The sequence below is a fragment of the Cyclopterus lumpus genome, chromosome 11 (genome assembly GCF_009769545.1).
Source record: "Cyclopterus lumpus isolate fCycLum1 chromosome 11, fCycLum1.pri, whole genome shotgun sequence".
Classification (NCBI taxonomy): domain Eukaryota; kingdom Metazoa; phylum Chordata; class Actinopteri; order Perciformes; family Cyclopteridae; genus Cyclopterus; species Cyclopterus lumpus.
This window is the reverse complement of record NC_046976.1, coordinates 11,778,227-11,799,406: the sequence shown is the minus strand read 5'-3', so window position 1 is coordinate 11,799,406 and position 21,180 is coordinate 11,778,227. Positions and strand designations below refer to the sequence as shown.

The 21,180-nt window shown below is 42.4% G+C and overlaps 2 protein-coding genes across 4 annotated transcripts; both read right to left on the bottom strand.

Annotated features, from left to right (window-relative positions):
• Window positions 1–132: 132 nt before the first annotated feature.
• fam126a (family with sequence similarity 126 member A) lies at window positions 133–18,170 on the bottom strand. Of its 3 annotated transcripts, none has more exons than XM_034544806.1 (12): window positions 17,991–18,170; window positions 11,762–11,843; window positions 11,354–11,455; window positions 10,847–11,026; window positions 9,539–9,619; window positions 9,331–9,446; window positions 7,869–7,964; window positions 7,257–7,373; window positions 6,486–6,573; window positions 4,971–5,133; window positions 3,704–4,047; window positions 133–2,273 (listed from the first exon to the last, which is right to left on the bottom strand). In XM_034544806.1, exons 2-11 carry the CDS (start codon window positions 11,810–11,812, stop codon window positions 3,749–3,751), a joined length of 1,293 nt encoding a protein of 430 aa, XP_034400697.1. In that variant the 5' UTR covers window positions 11,813–11,843; window positions 17,991–18,170; the 3' UTR covers window positions 133–2,273; window positions 3,704–3,748. The 3 variants fall into 3 exon arrangements, with proteins under 3 accessions (XP_034400697.1, XP_034400699.1, XP_034400698.1); XM_034544807.1 differs by lacking the exon at window positions 17,991–18,170 and adding an exon at window positions 15,174–15,299 and having other exon boundaries at window positions 2,161–2,273; XM_034544808.1 differs by lacking the exon at window positions 3,704–4,047.
• Window positions 18,171–19,092: 922 nt separating this feature from the next.
• si:ch73-345f18.3 lies at window positions 19,093–21,055 on the bottom strand. Its single transcript, XM_034544582.1, has 4 exons — window positions 20,857–21,055; window positions 20,389–20,464; window positions 20,021–20,242; window positions 19,093–19,926 (listed from the first exon to the last, which is right to left on the bottom strand). Exons 1-4 carry the CDS (start codon window positions 20,908–20,910, stop codon window positions 19,538–19,540), a joined length of 741 nt encoding a protein of 246 aa, XP_034400473.1. The 5' UTR covers window positions 20,911–21,055; the 3' UTR covers window positions 19,093–19,537.
• Window positions 21,056–21,180: the final 125 nt, after the last annotated feature.

Sequence of the window (21,180 nt, the reverse complement as noted above, 5' to 3'; positions counted from 1 at the left end):
ACTATTAAACAGCACCTAGTTGCCTGCATAATGAATATACACAACAAGTATGTGGAATTTTATGTTTTGAAGTGGATTCTGAAATGTTGTCATGTATGATGATGCTTTCCAGCAAATATAATGTAACACAAGTGAAATATAGAAACACTTTATTCCGAGAAGTTGTAGCAATGAGTTATCTTCAGACATAGAAAGGCCAATTCAAATCAACTTTAGTACAACAGTATGATGTACAACATGAGCTTACCCATTCACATTCTGTAAACCCACATACAGAAACACGATGATTGTTATGGTCCCACCAAGCTACAGACACTCGACAGCTCTAGGACACCGACAACAGAACACACTTTTGTTTGAGGGTGTGGCAGCTTCATTTAGGAAACCAAATGTAAGAGAATGTGTGGAGTTTAATTCCCTTTTTGGTACAAGAGAATATCACCATGTATTATGACGTGATGATAATGGTGGGACAAAGGAAACACATCACCAAAGTACTACAAACAGCTGGGGTGGTGGGTGGATCAGAAAAGAGGAAAGATGCAGTGTTGTTGTTGTTGTTGCCCTCCCCCCACCCCCACACACAAACACACAGGAATAGGATCAGTTACAGTTTTGGTCGACATTTTACATCTTTAGTCAGAACTATCACCTTATTTCACCTGTGTACAAGGAGGTGGACTTCATGTCTGGGTGGTCAAAAGCACGCAGGGAGCAACACATCACATCTCTCACGGGAACAGTTGAGTCAGACCTCTCTTGTTCATCATAAGAAAATACCAAAGTTGAAACACAACTTCTGTGCTCTTTCAAGTGCAAAATTCAATACAACAACAAATCATTTACACCCATTATCCCCAAAGTCAAAATCATCTTCATCATTTGTCAGAAGTTTGACGTTTTATTTTTGCCATAGAACAGCAATTCAGGAAGGTGCTAAAGGAGCGAGAGGGAAGGACACATATATTGCTTCTCCATCACAATCACAATACTGTGCGATTGTAAACATAATGAATTCTTAACATACTGGTTGATTATTAAGTGGTCATTTTTCTGACGTGTTGAGGAAGAATGCAGATTCTCTGGAGCAAAACTGTAACTGTTGAAAAAACGAAGGAGTGTGAATGGAAAAAAAAACACTGAGATTTGTACTGCTATGGGAAGGGATCCATTATTTTAAGTAGTTTCAACTTTGAGAACCATACCTTGTTCATTGTATCAATCAGCAGCCTTTACTCTAAAAAACAATTGGACATACACACATCCAGTCAACACACTCAAGCATCTGCCCTCTGACAAACCTGGGCAAGGTCAGGATGGACGTATGGAAAAGCCATGCAGGGCAACAAATGCCGATTAAAATACTTTCCAAAAACTTTTCCACACAGTTTTTTTAGTAATAAGTTCCAAGTGCACCCATTTACAGACAGGTTGCTCTGCGATGGAGTGCATTTTTTTAAACATTTTTTTGCTGGCATGACTTCACAGCAGCCGTGCACTATTAAGTCAGTGAAGCTGGAAGTGACATTCCTGACATCCGGCCTCCATCATGCCCAGAGGAGACTCTGCTGGGGGAGAGGAGCAGGGCAGCTTTACAGCACAGAGAATCAGACGTTAGGATGGAGCGAGGAGAGAACCAGCAGGAGTGTTTGTTCATTGTTTCTGATCTGCTGCAGTTGGCATGGCTTGGAGTTCCAGGTCACAGGTACAGGGTCACAGGATCAGAGGCGAGGGTTTAGGTTGTCAGGAGTCACGCAGGGTTCAAAGGTCAGAGCCAAGGTGCACGCTGATGCTTGGAGAGCGTTGCTTGTGATTTGGCGCCGGACTCAAGTACCCCAGTCCATCCTCCTGCAGGCCGCATGAATAGCGGCCAACTTCAGAGGCGGTGTGATTGCTGGAGGGAGGGGCGTTGCTGCTGGCCACCTGTTCGAAGGAACGTGAGAAGACGGCGCTGGCCGTGCGTGTCAGGTTGGTGAGAGCTCCTGCCTTGGGCACCGATTGGCTGGAAGTGAGCGTCAGTCGCTTGACAGAGAGGTCCGCGTTTTCGCTGGCGGCCCGGCCCATTGTTAGAAGGCCTGCTTCCTTGTCCTTGCTGGTGCGCCCGCCGAGCCGACACTTCTTCATGGCCTTGGCCCCCAGGTTCAACGTGGTAACACTGTTGCTAATTGTGATGGTGGGTGTGGTAATGTCCGGCCCCATCCCGCTTGGCCACACCCCTTCATCCACCTCAGAAATATCCATCAGCTCATCCGGGGAACCCAGATCCACTGCGTCTGTGACAGACAGGCAGAGGGAGAAAAAACAAGCACTGAAATGAAAAAGAGGAGCATGCCGATGAAAACATAACCACCTATTCTGTCATCCAGCCCATGTGAGCCAATCAAATCATTAGGATTAACAAGGTTTAAAAACAATATACAATGTATTAAATGTTTTGCATATGGGGCAAAATATGTAGGGCTGCATGACAGACGGGCTCTTTCCCTGTCCAGCAGGTGGCGCATTCACAACAGGGACACCTTGCCAATGCAAGTTCAGTATTTCAGCCCAGAACTCGGGTTAGTTTAACCAGCAGTGCTGTGCGACAACAGGGAGAGGTTTATTGAGGAGTGCATGTTTTGCCCCAAAGGCAGGAGGACACAGTCTAAGAGCATATACCTAGGAAAGTCCACACAGGGAGTAAACAGAAAGCCACACATATGTAAACCCTGAATGCCGGTTATCACTAACTCTAAAGACATCTACTCATAATATATATAAACATCTGTCCTGCTTTCTTCAAGGCAGACCTGTGTGAGTGGCCAACAGAACACCTGTAAACAGCTGGTAATCAGACAGATAGGCAGGTCCTGTTAAAGTCTTCCATGGTCAGATTTAGCCTGCTGTAAACTGTTCAGGTGTCAGATTCAAGTCAAGATTTAACATTTTGTTCAGCTTTTGCTTCAAATAACTCAAGACCTGCATATCTTTCCTCAGCTACTAGCTAGCACTCAGAAGGAAGTCATCTGTTCCAGGTGCAACCCAGGAGTAATGTGTCGAGGCGTACCAAGGTGCGCTACAAGAGACACACAAGCTTCCTGCTCTTTACGAGTTAGACCCCTAAACAACATTGTACTCGTACAATCTCCTGATACTGGCACAGCCAACAGATAATATCTGGGCAATATGATTCAAGGCTTTTTTGTTATCAGTGACCTGACCTCAAGCTTTAGTAAATATGAGCAGTGCATACTAAGCTAATGAAGTCATGATTCACTCTGTTTTGTGATTAGAAAACCAAAGAAAACACTTATATTCCATTTCTGCCAGTATATCCTTCTAAATGCTCCACACTGCTCCTTTAAAATGGTTTAATTATGTTTAGCTGCTTTCAATAGAATCCACTTCATTTGCTCAACATAAAAACGGTACTTTATCTTGTGCGATTCAGCAAAAGCGCATTCCATTATTATTATTTGATTGGGTTATTAATCTGTTATTCAGTTAGATATATACAAATAATTAGACATAAGAATCTCAGCAGGAGATCTTCGTGAGGAAGCTTTAGCCACAAAGGAGAGAGTAAATGAATGAGTGATGTCGGATTGACAGATGAGAGGAATAGTGCAATTAGGCAAAGAGAGGATGGTGGAGCCCAGCGCAAAAGGTAAAAAGGGAAGTCATCATGCAGCTTTTCAGACCACGCCCCCACACACACCGTTACCTAGGTTACCCCGAGAGCGGGGCAGTGGGAAGGAGGGGCTGGACCTTAGTACTGGCTCCTCCCTGTGGAGGCCGACCCAGAACCCTCATTCTCCACCATTCGCCTCACAGACTTCTGCCTCCTGACCTCCTGACCCCGCGTGCCGGAATCATGACCACGGGGATCCATGCTGACCTCGGAGGCGCCGCCCAACGGGTCGCAGTCGGGCTGAGCACGGCCGTCAGGGCGCGGCCGCAGGGAATCTCCATTGGGCATTCGCTCGCCGCTCACACCTGTCACACTGATCTCGGGGACGGCCACGCCCCCCACTGCAGCATCACTGTCTACACTCACCTCCTGGGATTCTGGTGTGGGAGGGGAGCACGAGGAGGGGGTCGCAGGACAATACGTAACAATACAACACACATAGATGGACAGAAAGACATGTACCATGCACACATACATGAACAACAAAAAGCCGGCCGTGTGCACACGACCACAGTAACACAAGACAAACAGAGGTAATCAATGTAATGGCAGAAAAATAAAGAGACAAAAATCATAGTGATCAGAACATAACACATGGTCAAAGTACATGCAATATGGAGATGAATATGAACACAATAATTAAATGGAATAAAATTGCATACAGACTCTCACTCAGCCCTCTAAACACACATTAATAGTACATACTTTTACTTCCATCATCTGCTCATAACAAAAGCTTTAAGCATAAACAAGCAGCTCGGATACAGGCACCAATTAGCAGGATCCATAACATGATCGATGAAGATGAAACCTGCTAATTAAAGTAGCTGAAGGCTGTAATGTACCTGCCTTATCTGTACTCTCCGGTTTAGAATTAAGAGAGAGCTGCTTTCTCATTTGTTCTACGACCTACTAAATACAATTAGATTTCTTTGAAACGGAGCTGAAAACAAAAAATAACTTATTTAAAACAACAGTGAACAGCTGATCTGTGTTATAGTATAAATACACTATTTGCTCTCTGGTTTCCTATTTTTTTTTCATGGTTTTGAATGAGGAGATGCTCAAAAGGATGAATGATAACAACAATACTAAAGTACACAGTGACTGAAGGACGTGAAATGGTATGGTGAGTGAATAAAACTGAGATCTTAACATCGCGCTCTCTCCTTTGGTGTGGATTTGTTCTTCAGTCAAACAATTCCATTTTTATTACCCCGTAAAAATGTGATTATAAACTGTGAAGATTATGTGTGAGAGCTCTTCTCACTCTACAACTCAATTAGCTTTTCAGTCTCACCGTGTCTCTTCCAGCGGTGTCCCCTGATAGAGAGGGAGGTGACAGCATTTCGGGAGATCCTGGAGGAGGTGGGCGTGATCTCCACCTGGATACTCCGTGCACCCTCCTTGTTGTTGTTCTTCAGTGCAGCGCCGTGCAGTGACGACTTGATGGCATTACCAACCTGAGGACAAGGAGAAGCAAACATACCCACAAATATTACTCCTTCAGAGAGTTTCCCAGAAGGAGAAGCAACATGTTTCATTCTGTGACTTGGTCTCCTGTTGTGCTACGGTGACGACACCACAACGATTACTGACGACAGAGTTGTGTTGATATGATAGCTAGTATTTTATAAACAAACATCAGAAGATGTCTTCTTCTTTAAGTGTAGAGGTAACCGTTTCCTGAAGTAGAATACACAATGAAATGATGCTGTACATTTTTTATGGCTCATTGTTTCTAAAAACACGGACAATCACTGCAAACCAACTCACTGCACATGCTTGGATTTCCCTTCATAACTGGCATTAATGTGTCTCAGGATTGTTGTATAGTGTGTGTAAAATATGGGAAGAAAGCTTTATCGGCTTTATCAATTTGTTTTGGGTTATTACCAATTAGATTTTTTCAAAGATCTTATTGGTCAGATTTTAAGCATTGATGAATTACTGTAACAAAATGGTTATATTTCATTTGTAACTATTTACGCAACTGCAAATTGAAGCTCAAGTACTGAAAAGAAGTGTCAAGACACTGGCCCAATACACAAACTGTGTAAGGGCAGCATTTTTTTATATCACCAAGACACGTTTTGCTCTCAATAATCCAATTTCTATCAGATTTAAGCATAACCTTAAACGCTTAGTACAAACTGACTGAGTTACAAAGACTAGTGATATGAGAGAAACAGAACGGCTTTGTACTTGCTCTATAAAACACTATTTCATAAGTCTTTCTATAATGACCTCTACTGTTGCTAGATACTCTCAAGTGGCACTAATGATCATGTAACAGTTGAGTACGTAACATGAGGTAGACTCATAATCACAATACAACATGTCTTTTGTCTGTGAGGCTGCAGCACATTGGTCTCATGAGGACACGTCAACAAGCTGTGCCGAGAGCAGGTGTGTTCCTCTGCAGAAAAAAAAACCTCTCCAATAACCACGAGACAGAACGCTGATATCTGAACGTTTCCACACTCTGCGCGTGTTCATGGCTTATGTTTTTATTTTAAAAAACATCAGCATTCTTATCAAATGGGAATCCAAAGGTTGTGTGTTTTGATTGTTGTGGAGAAGCACACCTTAACTTGTGTAGTAATACTGTGGGCTTAGGTTCAATCCTCTACTCCCTGGGCCTCAAGGATTATAGCTTAACTGAGCCGAGTGAAAAGCATGTAAATAATCTGCAGGGATTACATTCTGCTTGCAGTCTCTGACACACACACACACACACACACACACACAGACCAACACAATGCAGCATAGTGTGCTGTGCATCACACACACACACTAAAATGATTACACCCACCAATAAAGCTTCAGGGAACAACTCCAGCTGGGCCCGATACAGAACGTCATCCAGTGCTTTGGATCCCAGTTCAACCTCCCCATTACACCTATACACAAAGACATTAATTGAAAATATACACAACACATGCAGATTTAAGGTTTCCTGTGGAGTAGCGCTAGGGATCTTTTTTCTTATTGGGTCCGTGTTTTGTTTATCTGGTGCACAAGGACACAAGCCTGCAGCTGAGACAGTCCTACCAATGGTGCCTCACTATCCCATTGAATGATAGGTGGTGGGATGCAGAAAATGCACCAGCAAAGACAGGGAAGACTGCAAGTTTGTAAACATGGATACAAACACTGCTGGCTTTAAAATACTTTCTTGCAAATATTTTGAGTAAGGAAATTGTGTGTGTGTGTGTGTGTGTGTGTATCTTTCAAGTCTCTCAATGTGTTGTGGTGACTAAAGCTGAACGCACGGATAACTTTGTTTGTTTACAGTTTCTTGTTATATTGTCTAAAAGATCATTTGAGAAATGCAACACAGCAGCATAAACTGGTTCATAAAAAAAATGCAAAGTGAGCATGCTCATTGATTGTCACAGTCCAACCTCTTTAATAAAAAAAAGCTAAATAATAAAATGATTGGTACAAATCAAATAAAGTCAGAGATAAGTCACATGGAGCAAATTTTAAGAAAACACTTCAAATGTAAGACATGAAAAGATAAAGCTGATCAGTCTGTGCTGTGTTGGTTTGGTAGTTTGTGCAGGCACGTGTGTCCACTCACAAGGCGTAGTGTATCCCTGTGATGAGCTGAACCAGGAACTCTGACGTGACCGTCAGCCGTGTGCTAATGCCTTTGTAGCGGCGCATCTGTTGCCGCGGGTAACCGCATATACACACCCTGGAGGAAAGCAAATGAAAAAACAATAAGGGGACTTGAACAGGGAAGATTAAAATCAGGGGAACCACTCCACTGAGCTACTTGGCTGCAGCTCTATTAAGGCAAATTACTTCCTGGCAAAGTTTACAAGAGGATCAGATAAGCAAGTGCTGGTAAAATAGTTTAGCCATATTTAAGTAGCCCCCTCAAAGACATTCACAATCAAGAAATGACACAATGATCCTCATTATACAGCATCAAATTGGTGTGCGTGTCCTCAAGTCCTCATGACAAAATCTGCATGTGTTGTGTGTATTTTTAATTAATGTCTTTGTGTATAGGTGCAATGGGGAGGTTGAACTGGGATCCAAAGCACTGGATGACATTCTGTATCGGGCCCAGCTGGAGTTGTTCCCTGAAGCTTTATCGGTGGGTGTAATCATTTTAGTTGTATCTTCTTCTACAAGCATAGCTCATTTTTGTGTGTGTGTGTGTGTGTCTGTGTGTGTTCTTTACCTGGAGCTGAACTGGCAGAGGGACTGGAGGGAGGGGGCGGTCATGTAGCTGAGCGCAGCGTTGTAGCACAGCAGCAGGAAGGTCAGCACGTCAAATCTCAAAAACACAAACATACCCTTAATATAGCACGTCTACATTACAACATGACAGACAAAACAAAACAAAACTTGAAACTTATCAGATCAGAAAAATCCCAGACACAGTTTTCACTTCCATCTATACTGTAGTTAGACAAACCGTAATCAAAGAGATTGAAAGATTACAAAAACAGTACTCCACAGAATCAGAGATTTCATCTTTTTTTATTCGTTGCATTCCTTGTCAAAACCCTGGCATCTACAGTACATCACCCACAGCTTAACTCAACTGCTACTCTCCGTTCTGAGATGTGGGTGTGTGGTGCTACCGTTCTGATACTATTTCTAAGTCCACATCTCCAGATTGTCAAACTCCAGACTGGTCTTCACTCTCAACCGACACTGAATCGAGTGAGATCACTTTGAGGCAATTCATCAGATTTTTCACAGCTGCCTCATAATTCTTTCTTCCATATAGGAAACAGTTCTCCTGAGCAAAGACGACTGCCACGCGCCATCACTGAAGCTAGTGCAGAAAATAATTGGCTCTTGCAGCAGCTAAACGCTGTCACTTCATAATTCTGAGGACAAGCCACTGAAACTACCACATTTAAGGAGCCTGCCAGACAAAGACTGCTTTCGAACCTAACCAGTATGGTTTGTTTAAAGCAAACGCAGGTCCGTTTGCATGGTTAGTACGGTTCATTTGGGCTGGGGGCAAAGCTGTCAATCAAACCCTGATGTGGGCGGAAAAATCAAACAAAGATCGTGTGAAAAGGTTGGTTCCCAACCACAAGAATATATGTTGGCAGATAGGATTTTAGTGTGATTTCAAAAGATAAACTACGAAATAAATCTATCTGCCAATTGTTAAATCTATTCAGGAAGTGATCTTATAATGGATCCATTTATAGAAGGTTATGTACGGTATATAACCTAATTATGCAAATCATACATTTGCATGTCAGAACAGGTATTTTTCCTGATTAATACCTGTGCTGACTGATAATGTATGTTGGTCAAAATGTATTATTAACAAATACAAATTTCTATCAAATTACACTAAAATATGATAGAATTGTAGTCACAGATCATAATACATTTCACTTTTTAAGAAAGCTGATGAATAAAATGCCTTCGGCTTCACAAAAGAAGAAAGTGCCTGGTTTGGCCACTGGATTTCACTGTGCTTCTTTATCAGATTGTCCTTCCTCCTTCATTTGTGTTTCTATTTTGGGTTTTCCGTTTGCTGCCAATTCTTAGCAGGCAGACTGGTAGCTTACTACCGGGAAAGCCATTTTAAAATGTGCACAACCTCCACCCTGCGGACACATCAACATCCATTCAGCAGACTTTAAAATAAGTTCGCCCGTCAAGCCTCATACCTGTTTTGTGCTGTAAAGGTCTCTCTCTGGAGGTGTGGTCCGCTGTACACCACCCTGCTCAGCCCGTGATTGGCTAGAGCCCCCTCTGTAAGGGCAATGGAGCCGATGGCTGAGGGCTGGAGGTGGGGAGAAGAAGAGGAAGTTTTAAACTGAACATTTATGCAAAAGAAAATTAAAAGAGCAGAGTGGATTTCTGTGTGTTTCTCACCTCATGGTATACTGATGGTTTGGAGAGGGAAGGGACAGTAAAAGATAATACTTTACTTTGTCCATCTTTATCAACTATTTCCTGTGAAAGAGAAAGACAATATTTCTGTGGGTGAGAAAAACAGACATTCTTTTTGTGTGTGCCCTAAACCTCGAAAGAGTGTGTGCTTATCTCTTGAAGCACATTCATCTGTTATATGTGAGTGTTTGTGTGTGGACCTCAGGGTCTCCGTTTCCCAAATCAGTCTGCTAGTGTGTGTGTGTGTGTGTGTGTGTGTGTGTGTGTGTGATGGGACTCAGGATGGACAGACATGGGTGAGTGTTGGAGAGAGAAAGAACTGGAGAGTGGTGGAGATGGAGAAACAGAAAAATGTTCACTGATGCACTGCCAAACAGAGCAGAATGAAATTGCTTCCGGCCCCCCCTACACACACACACACACACACACACCCTGTGTGCATTTTAATGTCAAATAGATTAATAGGAGCAGCCAGTGAGTTGAGTGACAGCTGACTTATTCTGCTATTCAGAGAGGAAGTTAGGGGACACTGCACTTAGCTGATGGATAAAACGTTGAGAGCCAAAATGAATGACAAATAGGACTCAACACACTTTAATAATTACTAGTGCTGACATCTCTGTGTGAACCTTAGGGGCATTTGCAAGGAGCAACCATTCCATAATGTGTATTACCAAAGTCACTGGGTTTCAATTCCTCCATTTCTTACCCATATTTACTGTCACACTGCATGCATAGCTGTCTAACAAGGCAATAAACAGAGTTGAGTGTCCCCTGCTTCTGGAACTGCATGATTACACCCATTGCTTAGGATCCAGGACCTTTTCTTGGTGTTTTTCCTTCCCTTGTACTTATCACACAGGAATGTTATTGTTATTAACAAGAAAAGCTCTCCTTTAATGGTAATAAATAACAGCTGCGACATAAGAACTTGGCATTGAAAATGCACACACACACACACACACACACACACACACACACACACACACACACACACACACACACACACACACACACACACACACACACACACACACACACACACACACACACACACACACACACACACACACACACACACACACACACACACACACACACACACACACACACACACACACACACACACACACACACACACACACACACACACACACACACACACACACACACACACACACACACACACACACACACACACACACACACACACACACACACACACACACACACACACACACACACACACACACACACACACACACACACACACACAATCCTCTCCCCTACCAGGTTGTAAATGCCCAACAGCAGGGCCTCGATGCAACCGGATGTGTGAGGGTCTCTGGCTGCGCTGACGGACAGGAGGCTCCACAGGAGCTCTGGCAGGAACTGTAGCGTGAAACGTTGCAGCTGCGGCTCACCGCTTCGGTAAAACTCAAATAACTGGTGGCACACTGGCTCTAGCAACTGGAGAGGACAGAAAGGGCAAAAACATGGGCACATGGTTTCATTCTGACAGAGGTCTACAAAAATCAGCACACAGAAACTGCCAATCATAATACATTTGGCATCGATGTATAATAAGTAATGTGAGGATGACGCACAGAAGGATATATAGTACAGTGGGTTGGAACCAACAACCATCCAATAGGGCATTCAAACTTGAGATATTTAAGGGTGCGTAAACATCTAATAGTTAAATTTTAGTGGTGGCTCTTGAAACAGGACACAATACTAAAAGTGTAGTCAGGATTTTACAAAAGATAATTAAAATATTAAAGTGTATGTCCGTACATCGCTGTAGTTCTCTCGGATGACCTTGTAGAGTGCAGGGACAAGGGCACCTTTGTCTTTTAGTGAGGCAGCATAGGTAGGCACAGCACTATCAGGGAGGGTCTGAAACACACACAGAAACAGCTGAAGTTTAATACACTAACTGACTTGCCAATATTCTCAAAATAAACACGCAGCATGACAAGATGAGTAGTGAATACCCGAAACTTAAGTTTGACACTTTTGATTCACATCAAGTCCACGGATATCATGTTAAAGCAAGATGAGTGCTCATGTTTGAGTAGAGAACGAGGTCCTTCAGAGTGGATTTGTTTACATGTGTGGAAGAAATTTTGCCAATAATAAAGCAGCAGCAGAGAAAGAGCTGCACATCGGGGTTATTACATTCTTTTTCCAGTAAAGCAGTACCTTAAATTCTGAGAGCCATTCCTCCACCATTCCTTGGTCCATAGCCAACATGTTCCCTCATCTGCAGTGGAGTCACCTCTACCTGGAAGAGAAGAAAATACTATATAAACAGACACTCTGTATAATTATAAACACAAAGCAAATGTATAGTGAATTTGCGAGCATGTTTGCACGCGCACACGCAGATCTTCTTCCATGTTTGCCAGCCTTCTTTTATTTGGTATCCGGATAAAAATATTGTGTTACAAACAGCAAACAATGCCACGGCAGTGGTGAATGGTGATACATGCTGCAGGCATCAACTCAATACTCCAAAAGAAGCATACGTCTCTCCGCCCCTCTTGCTCTTCTGTTTCCCTCTCATTCCTCTCCAGACACACACCTCTGTAGCAAGTACCGAACCTATTCTCAACTCAGGCTCTCGAATAGAACAACCACCCACACAGAGAAGCCTGTTGGCTTCATTGTGTTTAGACGCTTGTTGAAAAGGCAGTTCCTGGGTCTTTAAACAGAGACAGACAGAAAAAGATTTAGCTAACATTTACTAAATTAATGAATCCTTAATGATATGCATTGCTCTAAGTTACACAGACTGCATCTTAAACTTCTCTCCTTCCTCTTCAAAGCACTCAACTTGTATGCATGTAGCTTCTTTTCCATTGAACCTCCAATGGTACATTATCTTCTCTTCCGTACTCTGTGGACAGAGTTTCATTTGCTCTCAATCTGCCATCTGTGTGTTTTAATAAAGCATCTGCTGGTTTCACCGGCTGCTGTGCTGCAGACGCATCAGAAGAAGGGTAGAAAGCGGATGAAGGACGCGCAAAGAGAAAATGCAAAAAAAAGCTTCTCGATTGTAACCATTTCCTGCTTTTCTCTTGTTTCATATTGTTAACTGAATACCGTTATTTGGAATTTGGTTTGTCCATTTTTCACTATGACATTTCAAAAGATCAAAACATGAACGGATTATAAAAAATTAAATAAAAAGAGAGGGTGATTGATAATCAAGATAAGTCACAAATTGAAGTACTTTTCTAGGTCCTTGACCAACTCTGAACAGTGACTGTCACTATAAGACACATGCTTTCTGCTGAGGAGGAGGCCTCCCAACAGCGTCTTTGAAGGATTATCTATTTTTCACTAGCAGACTGTTTTCACTGCAGTTATGTCGTGCCTGTGCTCTGGAAGTGCCAGCACAAGGGGCTACATTGGCTGTTGAATGCAGAAACAAAGTCCATGTTTGGTATGTCTGGTAACAGAGTCTGAGAAAAAAAAAGAGGGAGGAAGAAGTCCTTCTATGTGCACACGTGTCATGCAGATACATGCTTAGATTTGAGCTAAAGGTGGCATAATTGAACCTTACACTGTAATAAGTGATCTCACTCACACACACACACAAGGTGAATTCAAACCAGAGAAAAGATTATCGGCCTGATTTTCAATCACCATGATTATCAAAAAGCCTAGTAACATGCCACACGAAATAAAACAAAAATACGTTCACATCTGATTTTCATAATTTCCCTTCTTCCTCTCATCCTCCAACGCATCTCTCTCTCTCTCTAATGCTTTATTTTGTATTATTCTGGTCCTTGGTCCCTCCATGGCAGCCAGGTGTCTATTTCTGGACTGTACCAATGACATAAATGACAGGGGGAGGGGAGCCAGTGGCTCATACAATGGGAAAGGATTATATAGCAGAATGGCCTCCATTTAGAGAAATTTGTCCTTTGCAGCGGTCTGTTGTTCCGTTCTGGTGAAGACTACAAGGACGGCAATAATATCTAAAGCCAGCATGTGCGTTTTAATGGCAGGCTCTCTGAATAAAGAAATAGGCTGTGATTAGAGTTGGGATGAGTCATTCCTTTAAGTGGAAGGGTTCCTCCTACAAAGTCGCTTTTAACCAGTCAACTCTGTCCACGCTGGCATCTATGGTATGTCATCTGTATCCAGAAAAAGATACTTGACAACTAAACTCAGACGCCGCTTGCCATGCCTCCTACCGATGTGAAATATTTACCTCCTACCTCAGCAGCAAGCGAAGAAGAAACTAAAGTGACACAAAAGCATCAGCAGAGGGGCGGACGCTCAAGTACAAAACTAGTCACAGGATGTAGTTGTAAATCAGTGTACTCTGAAATGTTGATTTGATTTTGACAATGTAAACATGAACAAGTTTATATACCCTTCACAATTACATTACAAGATCATCAAATTGTTGAATTTGAATCCAAAAGATAAAGCAACAATACATTGATGAATAAACTAATATTTAAATTTGTAACAATGACAAAAACACCCATCTATCAGGCTCACCATACAGTGTATTATACACCCATGAAAATGATGATGATTTATTCTGAAACATTCACATCAAAGGAAGTACAGCGGTACAAACTGTATTTCAGGTGTCTACGGTCTAAAGTCATAATGCAGACCGGCATAAGCAACTGTTGGAGGACAATAGCAAACTAATTGCCCCAAGAGGAAACTATAGAGTGGAATTATGTTATTAGGCTGGTCTTGGTCTGGCTGACTTAAAGTGATTGTGCACTAAAATATCATGACAGAAATCAATAGGCCAAAGAGCGCACACAACAAATGATGCAGCAGGTGGTGTATGCAGCTCAACCTCACTGACCAGCACAAACATGCACGAATAAATCAGTGTTAAGGACAACAAACTCAAGCCAATGAAGTAATGAACAAGTAGAGAGGCAGTGAAGGGGGATGAGATCAATGGATACATTAATAGGGTGGTAGAGTTGCATGTGTAAAGGGAATGCTAGATAAAAGCAATGTTTGACCACCCAACAGATTGATAACTCAAAAGGAGTGAGGCAGTAGAATCAATAAAAGAGAGTTCATTAGATTGCAATCGTTGCTGCCCCAGGCATCCTCACAGGCTCAGAGCTACACAGGAGATAAGGGAAGACACCTCTCTGCGATCCAAACAGGCTCAAAAACAGATCTCACCCACGTGTTTCGTAGCCTTGCTGTGACTTACTGAGCTTTTCCACCAATGCAAAGTCCTGATGCAGCCAACTATTGGCCAAGCAGTGAAAATGTGTCAAGCATTGCACAAGTGTGTATGTGCACAAAACCTGTGAGCCAACTCAAGTTGACAGCTCGTTCCCTCTGAATTTACACCCACGCATTAAAAAAACACACACACACACATGCTCGCGTCTAAATGAGCTTATTTTGGACTCCTCCTTCCAACACACACAGGTCTCCTTTGAGTTTACATTCTTAATCTGTGTTGTAAGTGTGCTTGCATGTCCTGACAAAGTTACAGATCACCTGAGGCAAACGCACCATACACATAGTACCTAATGTGAACTCATACAAAACAGTCAGAATTAAAACACAGCGTCTTCCGGTGCTCCGTAGTAAAGTTAGAACATACCTGTCTGGGAAAGCTGGTGAAGAACTGAACCGAGTCCAAGTGAGAATGAATTAAGAGGACACCCCACCCACACACACACACACACTCCACTCCCTGCTGATTACCTCATTTCCTATTACACATAGGCCTATGCTTTGGAACCTTCTTTGAATAGAGGGAAGAAAAGAAGCAGAGAGAAAGGCAAAGTGGGTGGTTTTGAGAGTGACAGAGCTGCCTCAGCTGCTTTTTCCTGTGGTACAAGGTGCAGGCCACAGATACTACTAGTTAGGCTGATAATGACAATGAAACCTACATGATCCTCAATGAATTAAAGCTACATGGAGGCGAAGAGTAAAATAGATCAGATACGCTAAAAATGAACTTAAACTAATGTATCTTCAGCTGACACAACTCTTGTACACCAAATCCACAAAAAATGGGTTTAACTGCACTAACCAGTGTCAGAACCAGGAACTAAAGCAACATGACTCCGCCCCAAAATCTACAAACTAGGTCAGCTGTCAACTGTATAACAAGCTGGACCAGTGACTCAGAGCTTGCTTTAACTTGAATGGAAGCAAAAGCTACAAGTGAACTATTCTGAGGCGTTGTGGGGAGTCCAAGTAAAGGTGGTGGCATGGTCACATGCCGAGCTCACAGCTCCACCTGAATGCGTGTTCAGACTTGTTAAGAGCCCATTACACATTGTTTTACTCCTAGGTATGCAACATTTTGTTTTGAGATCCCTCTTTAGTTCTTATCACATCTGTTTTATGCCGTCTGTTGCGTTAATCTTTATTTGGACTTTATCTTAGCTTGCGCATCATCGCCTCCCACCTTGCTCTCCCCTCTGTTCTTCTTCAATAGCAGGTTGCTTATAGCTTAAACGGAACCGGGGGGTGGGTGGGGATTCTGCTTTTCCCCACACACACACATAGAGCAGAGGACGGCCGGTACCTAAGTAGACATAACAACACAGTCTGTGGTTTGTGTGTGGTTTTTGGTGCTGAGGGAGACAGATGCCGAGATCTGACGAGGAGGAATCTCTTATAGCAGCCTATGCTCTTTTCTCGGTTGCTTCTAAGCCAGTGATGCATCTTTATCCCCTCAACTCCTGGTCGTCTTGTGGAAAGTGAGCATGAAGAGACCAATGATTAACATCACAGATTTTTCAATATTAATGGTCTCTTTAAATTACTTTTTCTCTTCATTTGTCTTAGATTTTCTTGCAACAATTGGATAAGACTATGGTAATCTATTAATGCTCAGCACATTTAAATACTACTTTTGGTTGAGCTAATTAGCCTGATTCTTTCATGAGTGTAATGTAGGCTTCATTTAAAAAGAAGAAGAAATGTACACTTTTATTTATCCCCGTGGGGAAATTCTCCTCTGCATTTAACACATCCTTAGTTATTAAGGAGCAGTGGGCTGCATTGAAGCGCCCTGGGAGCAACTGGGGGAGAGGGGTGATCGAACCGGGCACCTTGTGGTTAGGGGACAACCACTCATACTCATGAGCTACAGTCGACCCCTGACTACAAATATATACTTTTGCTATAAAAATCCACTTCCATTTGAATTGCTAAATTTTCATTTCTCAAATTACCAGGATATTTCATGAAACCACAGGCATGGGTGACTAGCTGTGATGCTTGATGACAACAGAACCCGTACGATCTTCTTGCTTCATGACCTGCAGGCCTTCACTGTCAAAAAGCATTAAGAGGCTTAGTACACCAGCAGCCATGGATGCCACACATCAACAAGCCTGCGCACACTTTTCACGCATGCACACTCACCCATTCACATCCTAATGACACCACTTTAACAGGGTACAATCAACAAACTTGTCTATTGCTAAACAACAAGCTAAACAACAAGCCTCTCCCTAATGACAAGGGCAAAGACGAACACACACACACACACACACACACACACGTGGAAAGCAGGGACAACCTATGAATTAAGGCGCACACAGTATCTTATTCAAACAATATCTGGCACGCCACCATAACCACAGCTCTTGTGAAGGACACAGATTGTAAAACAAACATGTTTCAACTTTTGACAGCCTGTGCTCAAGGAACTCTTTTCATCTGGCAGGTTTGCCTTGGGGCTCTGCTGCAAAGCTTCACAATGGTCCCCATCATACAGGAAACCCCTTAACTGGCTGGGTGGTACAGAGGAAAGATGCATCACATGACATCTATTAGTACACTTCCATTATCTATCATCACAAGTCTGCAGTAGTTGCTGTGCACCTTCCAAACCGGTGTAAACACAAAGACACACATATAAAAATCATAATATCATGGACCAGGGACATATGTCTGCTTCATCCAATTCGCGCGCGCGCACACACACACGAACACACGCACACCAGCTGTAAAGAAATGTGATTAAGTCAGGTACATGTCTGCATCTACGACGAATGTTAATTACTCTACTATGATAGCATTGGGAACCTGGCTGTTTTTTTTTTACATAATGTCTCGCAAATTCATGTGGTGACTATTTTCCCCGAGCGCTGCTAGCCCGCTAACTAGTTTCCACAATGACAACTGGTAACATCTTGCGTTTAACTAAATAACAACGTGACATTCTGTCTCAGAGCAACGTTAGCTCAATGTCAAACGTTAGCTTTCCCAGCCAGACGAGTGTGTTTGTTCACCAGCATCAGGCAGAGAATGTAAAGTAACCCTCCGCCGTCACACTCCATGTCTCGACTTGCTCAATGACTTCGAGCTGTCACCACGGTTGCTTTCAGATTAGCTCGTTAGCTAGCTCGGCTAAGGCGCGACACCAAGTAAAATGGGGGAAGTTGCCGTTACTTACGGGCATGCTATCGGTCAACTTCCTGCTTCCTGCTGCCGCTGTCCTCGATCGTTCCGACAAGACGAGTAAACTGCTATCACTTCGCTACTCCATAAATCTCCTCAATAATTCATCAACATCAGCTCCTTCCATCTTCATTACTTTCTCCACTCAGACAACCTTAGACGAGGCTCCACGGAGTTGCAGGCGTCTGAGCCAATGAGTGAGCAGTATGTGATCTAACTGCCACGCCCCCCAAACGCAGCATCCAATCAAGTTGGACTCTTTGTTAATAATTTCCACGACCCAGGTAGGTTGTCACTGTCAGTCACTGCTCTTTGACAGCAGTTATTACCAGAGATGCTTTTAAAGAACCACATTAATAAGTAATGAATCTGTTGTTTTACGATTGCATTGTAAGAATAATTGATTATAGAGCAGCAAACAAACTGCAGTTGAATGGTTATTAGTCAGTAAGTGCCTTTGATTTGTACATATTGTATATTATATATATTTACATTTTAATTATGAACATTATCATTTACCATTTGTTTTTTACAATTGTGTCCCACAAACAAGGAATCAAATTCACCAAAATACATAATTAATATCGATTGCCTTTATTAAATGTTAAACAAAATATTTAAATGTGGTCAATTTACTTGTTTTTTTGTGTCTTTTTTCCAAACTAAGACATTAGAGCAATCATTTCTTGTGGCAACGTGTCAATCAGATATAACATTTTTCCCAAATAGTAACAGATTAATTCTTTTGATACCTGATTTTATAATTTAGGGAATCTTTATTAATGTAGTGTAATCTCTGAGAAATATAGTAAATCTGAGGAATATGAATATAAAGGCAACTGCTAGAATAGTCAAGTAAGTCTGCAATGCCCCCTACTGTTAACTGGTAAGATTACACCCATCCATGAAAATACTGCCTTTGCAAGTGAGTATATGCTGTATGTTAAAAACATTTTAAACAAAGACATAATTGAGGGTATTATAATACAAGAGGCTGCAATGGCTGGCAAAGCAGAGAGTATACTTGACACATGTGTCTGCCTTTGGAAGAATTCAGCCAGCAACTCTCGTTCTGGTAGATTTATTTATTTGATCACAAGCAAAGTATAAGCGCTGAGATTGCAATGCCAGGGAAGTCCGAACAACTCTCCCTCTAACCAGGAAGTCCGGCCTTTACATACACAGATTTCGTGTGCATCATCCTAACTTCTGATTGGTGCTGAACGATTAAGAAGACGGATAATTCCGTCTCACAGGACTGAGCCCTGCGAGGCCAAGCCACTTTTTGATTAGACTATTAAATGACATATGGGTGTATTGTGATCCAAGACTCGTATCTATAACCAAGAAGCAGACAGCTACACATTCCCAGACACAAATTTCAGTATCCTGACAAAAGCATAACATTATAACAATATATAAGCATTTATATTATCAGTATGAAATTCTGTGTCTACATATAATTGTATATAACCTCTGTGAAGATATTACTCCTGTATAAGTATTGGTGGATTGAAATTGAGAATCTAACATCTGCATAAACTACAAATAAGCCCCTGCTATCTGTGCAGCCTCAGTGAGGACTTCCCTAGCCTGTTGTCTGTATCCCTGCGACAACTCCTTCGCCCTCCTCACTTCCTTCAGGTTTTCCTCCAAGTTCTCATTCAGTCTTCCTTGTTCCTGGTAATTTACTGCAGCACCTTTCACTTGCTCAGCCATTTGATCCTTGTTACGGAGCAGCCAGCCAGTTAACTCTTGAAGTGCGGTATACTTTGAGATGGTGGCTTTGGCACTCTCAGAAATGCCCTTTATTTCATCCTGAGCCAATTGCAGGTGTGGAGGCAGTGGTTCCTCCTCACCTTCACCCACAGGAACCACATTAAGGGTAAAGTCGTAGCCCTTCATCTTAAGGGAGATCCTATACCTGGTCTCTGTGGAGAGAGAGATGAAGATTGAAACAGACAAACCAAGGAAACTGGAATCTGAAGTAAGGAAACCATCACTTTGCCTGCAAGGAGCTCTCACCATGCTCATCTCTGATCGTAACCACACATTCAGCTAAAAACAGAGTATTTTTGTGGGGACACCTGCAGCTCTGACGCAGGTTGCTGATATGTCGGACCATAACCTCATAGCCCTCGTGCTGTTCTTTAAAGGTCTCAGCCATGTCAGAAAACCTCTGGTCTAACTCTGGCACACACATTCGCCTCATTACCAGACTGCCAATCCGCTTCTCTGTCTGTGCATCTGGGGAGGAGGGAAGATATCACACAACAGGCACAAACCCGAACACAAATAAAATAACACATACGGTTCAAATTCATACATAATTGTATGCATTGGAAGTGTGGAGTTCTGATAGAAAGACACATGAACAGTGAGAGTGTATGTACTGTGTGCTGGCTGGGTCTGCCTGGCTGATCCAGCTCCATTCAGGTCAGATGGTCTGGGGTGGAGGAGAGGCTGCCTCTGAAAAATAATAACAGTTTGTTATTGTTCCTATTGGCACTTTGACACAAAGCACTAACAAGGCTCATGACACAAGTAATAACAGTGTCATAAACATGTATTTCAAGTGTGTCACAAACTTCCTAACTTGTATTATAATTCAAGGTTCTCACCGCTGCATTTTGCGTTTGTGACAGAACAACCCAATTATAGTGAGTTAGACTTTTCTTGTCTCGAGAGACAAAACGTAAACCGTCAAAGGGACTTTTCTGTGACAACCGTCATGTCATAAACACACGAGCTCTCATGTCATAAACACATGAATTTAGAACTGGTTTCATCAGTAATCTCACAAGTGAGAACTTGAGTAGAATGCATTAATAACATTTACATGAAAGTCAACAAACACATACCTCGGTGGCGGAATTTCCCTCCGAAAAGCAGCAACAGCAGAGAAAACGGAGCATTTTTCTGCAGCTCGTCCTGAATTTACTTTCAGGTCAATTATTTCTGACAATGCATCTGTGGTCGACACATTCAACATGACGTCAACGTCACGCGACTTCTGAAAAACGTTTCTTCCTGGTTATGTTTTTTGGATTACTGTGGAATGTAACGCAGCGAGGTAAACACAACTCTGCTGTTGCCATTAGCTGTATCAGTGTATTTGTCTTTCAGTGACTATACACAATCTAAAAGTTGCTATTCAACGAGATGCAAATAACTCAAGCGTTTTT

Coding starts and splice junctions, on each gene's coding strand:
- fam126a (XM_034544808.1), bottom strand. CDS start 11,812: ATGTTGGCTATGGACCAAGGAATGGTGGAGGAATGGCTCTCAGAATTT. Junction 11,456..11,761: donor AATGGCTCTCAGAATTTAAG/GTACTGCTTTAC, acceptor TGTGTGTTTCAG/ACCCTCCCTGATAGTGCTGT. Junction 9,620..10,846: donor TGTTGGGCATTTACAACCTG/GTAGGGGAGAGG, acceptor TCTCTTTCACAG/GAAATAGTTGATAAAGATGG.
- si:ch73-345f18.3 (XM_034544582.1), bottom strand. CDS start 20,910: ATGCTCCGTTTTCTCTGCTGTTGCTGCTTTTCGGAGGGAAATTCCGCC. Junction 20,243..20,388: donor GCAGACCCAGCCAGCACACA/GTACATACACTC, acceptor CCTCCTCCCCAG/ATGCACAGACAGAGAAGCGG. Junction 19,927..20,020: donor TACGATCAGAGATGAGCATG/GTGAGAGCTCCT, acceptor CTCTCTCCACAG/AGACCAGGTATAGGATCTCC.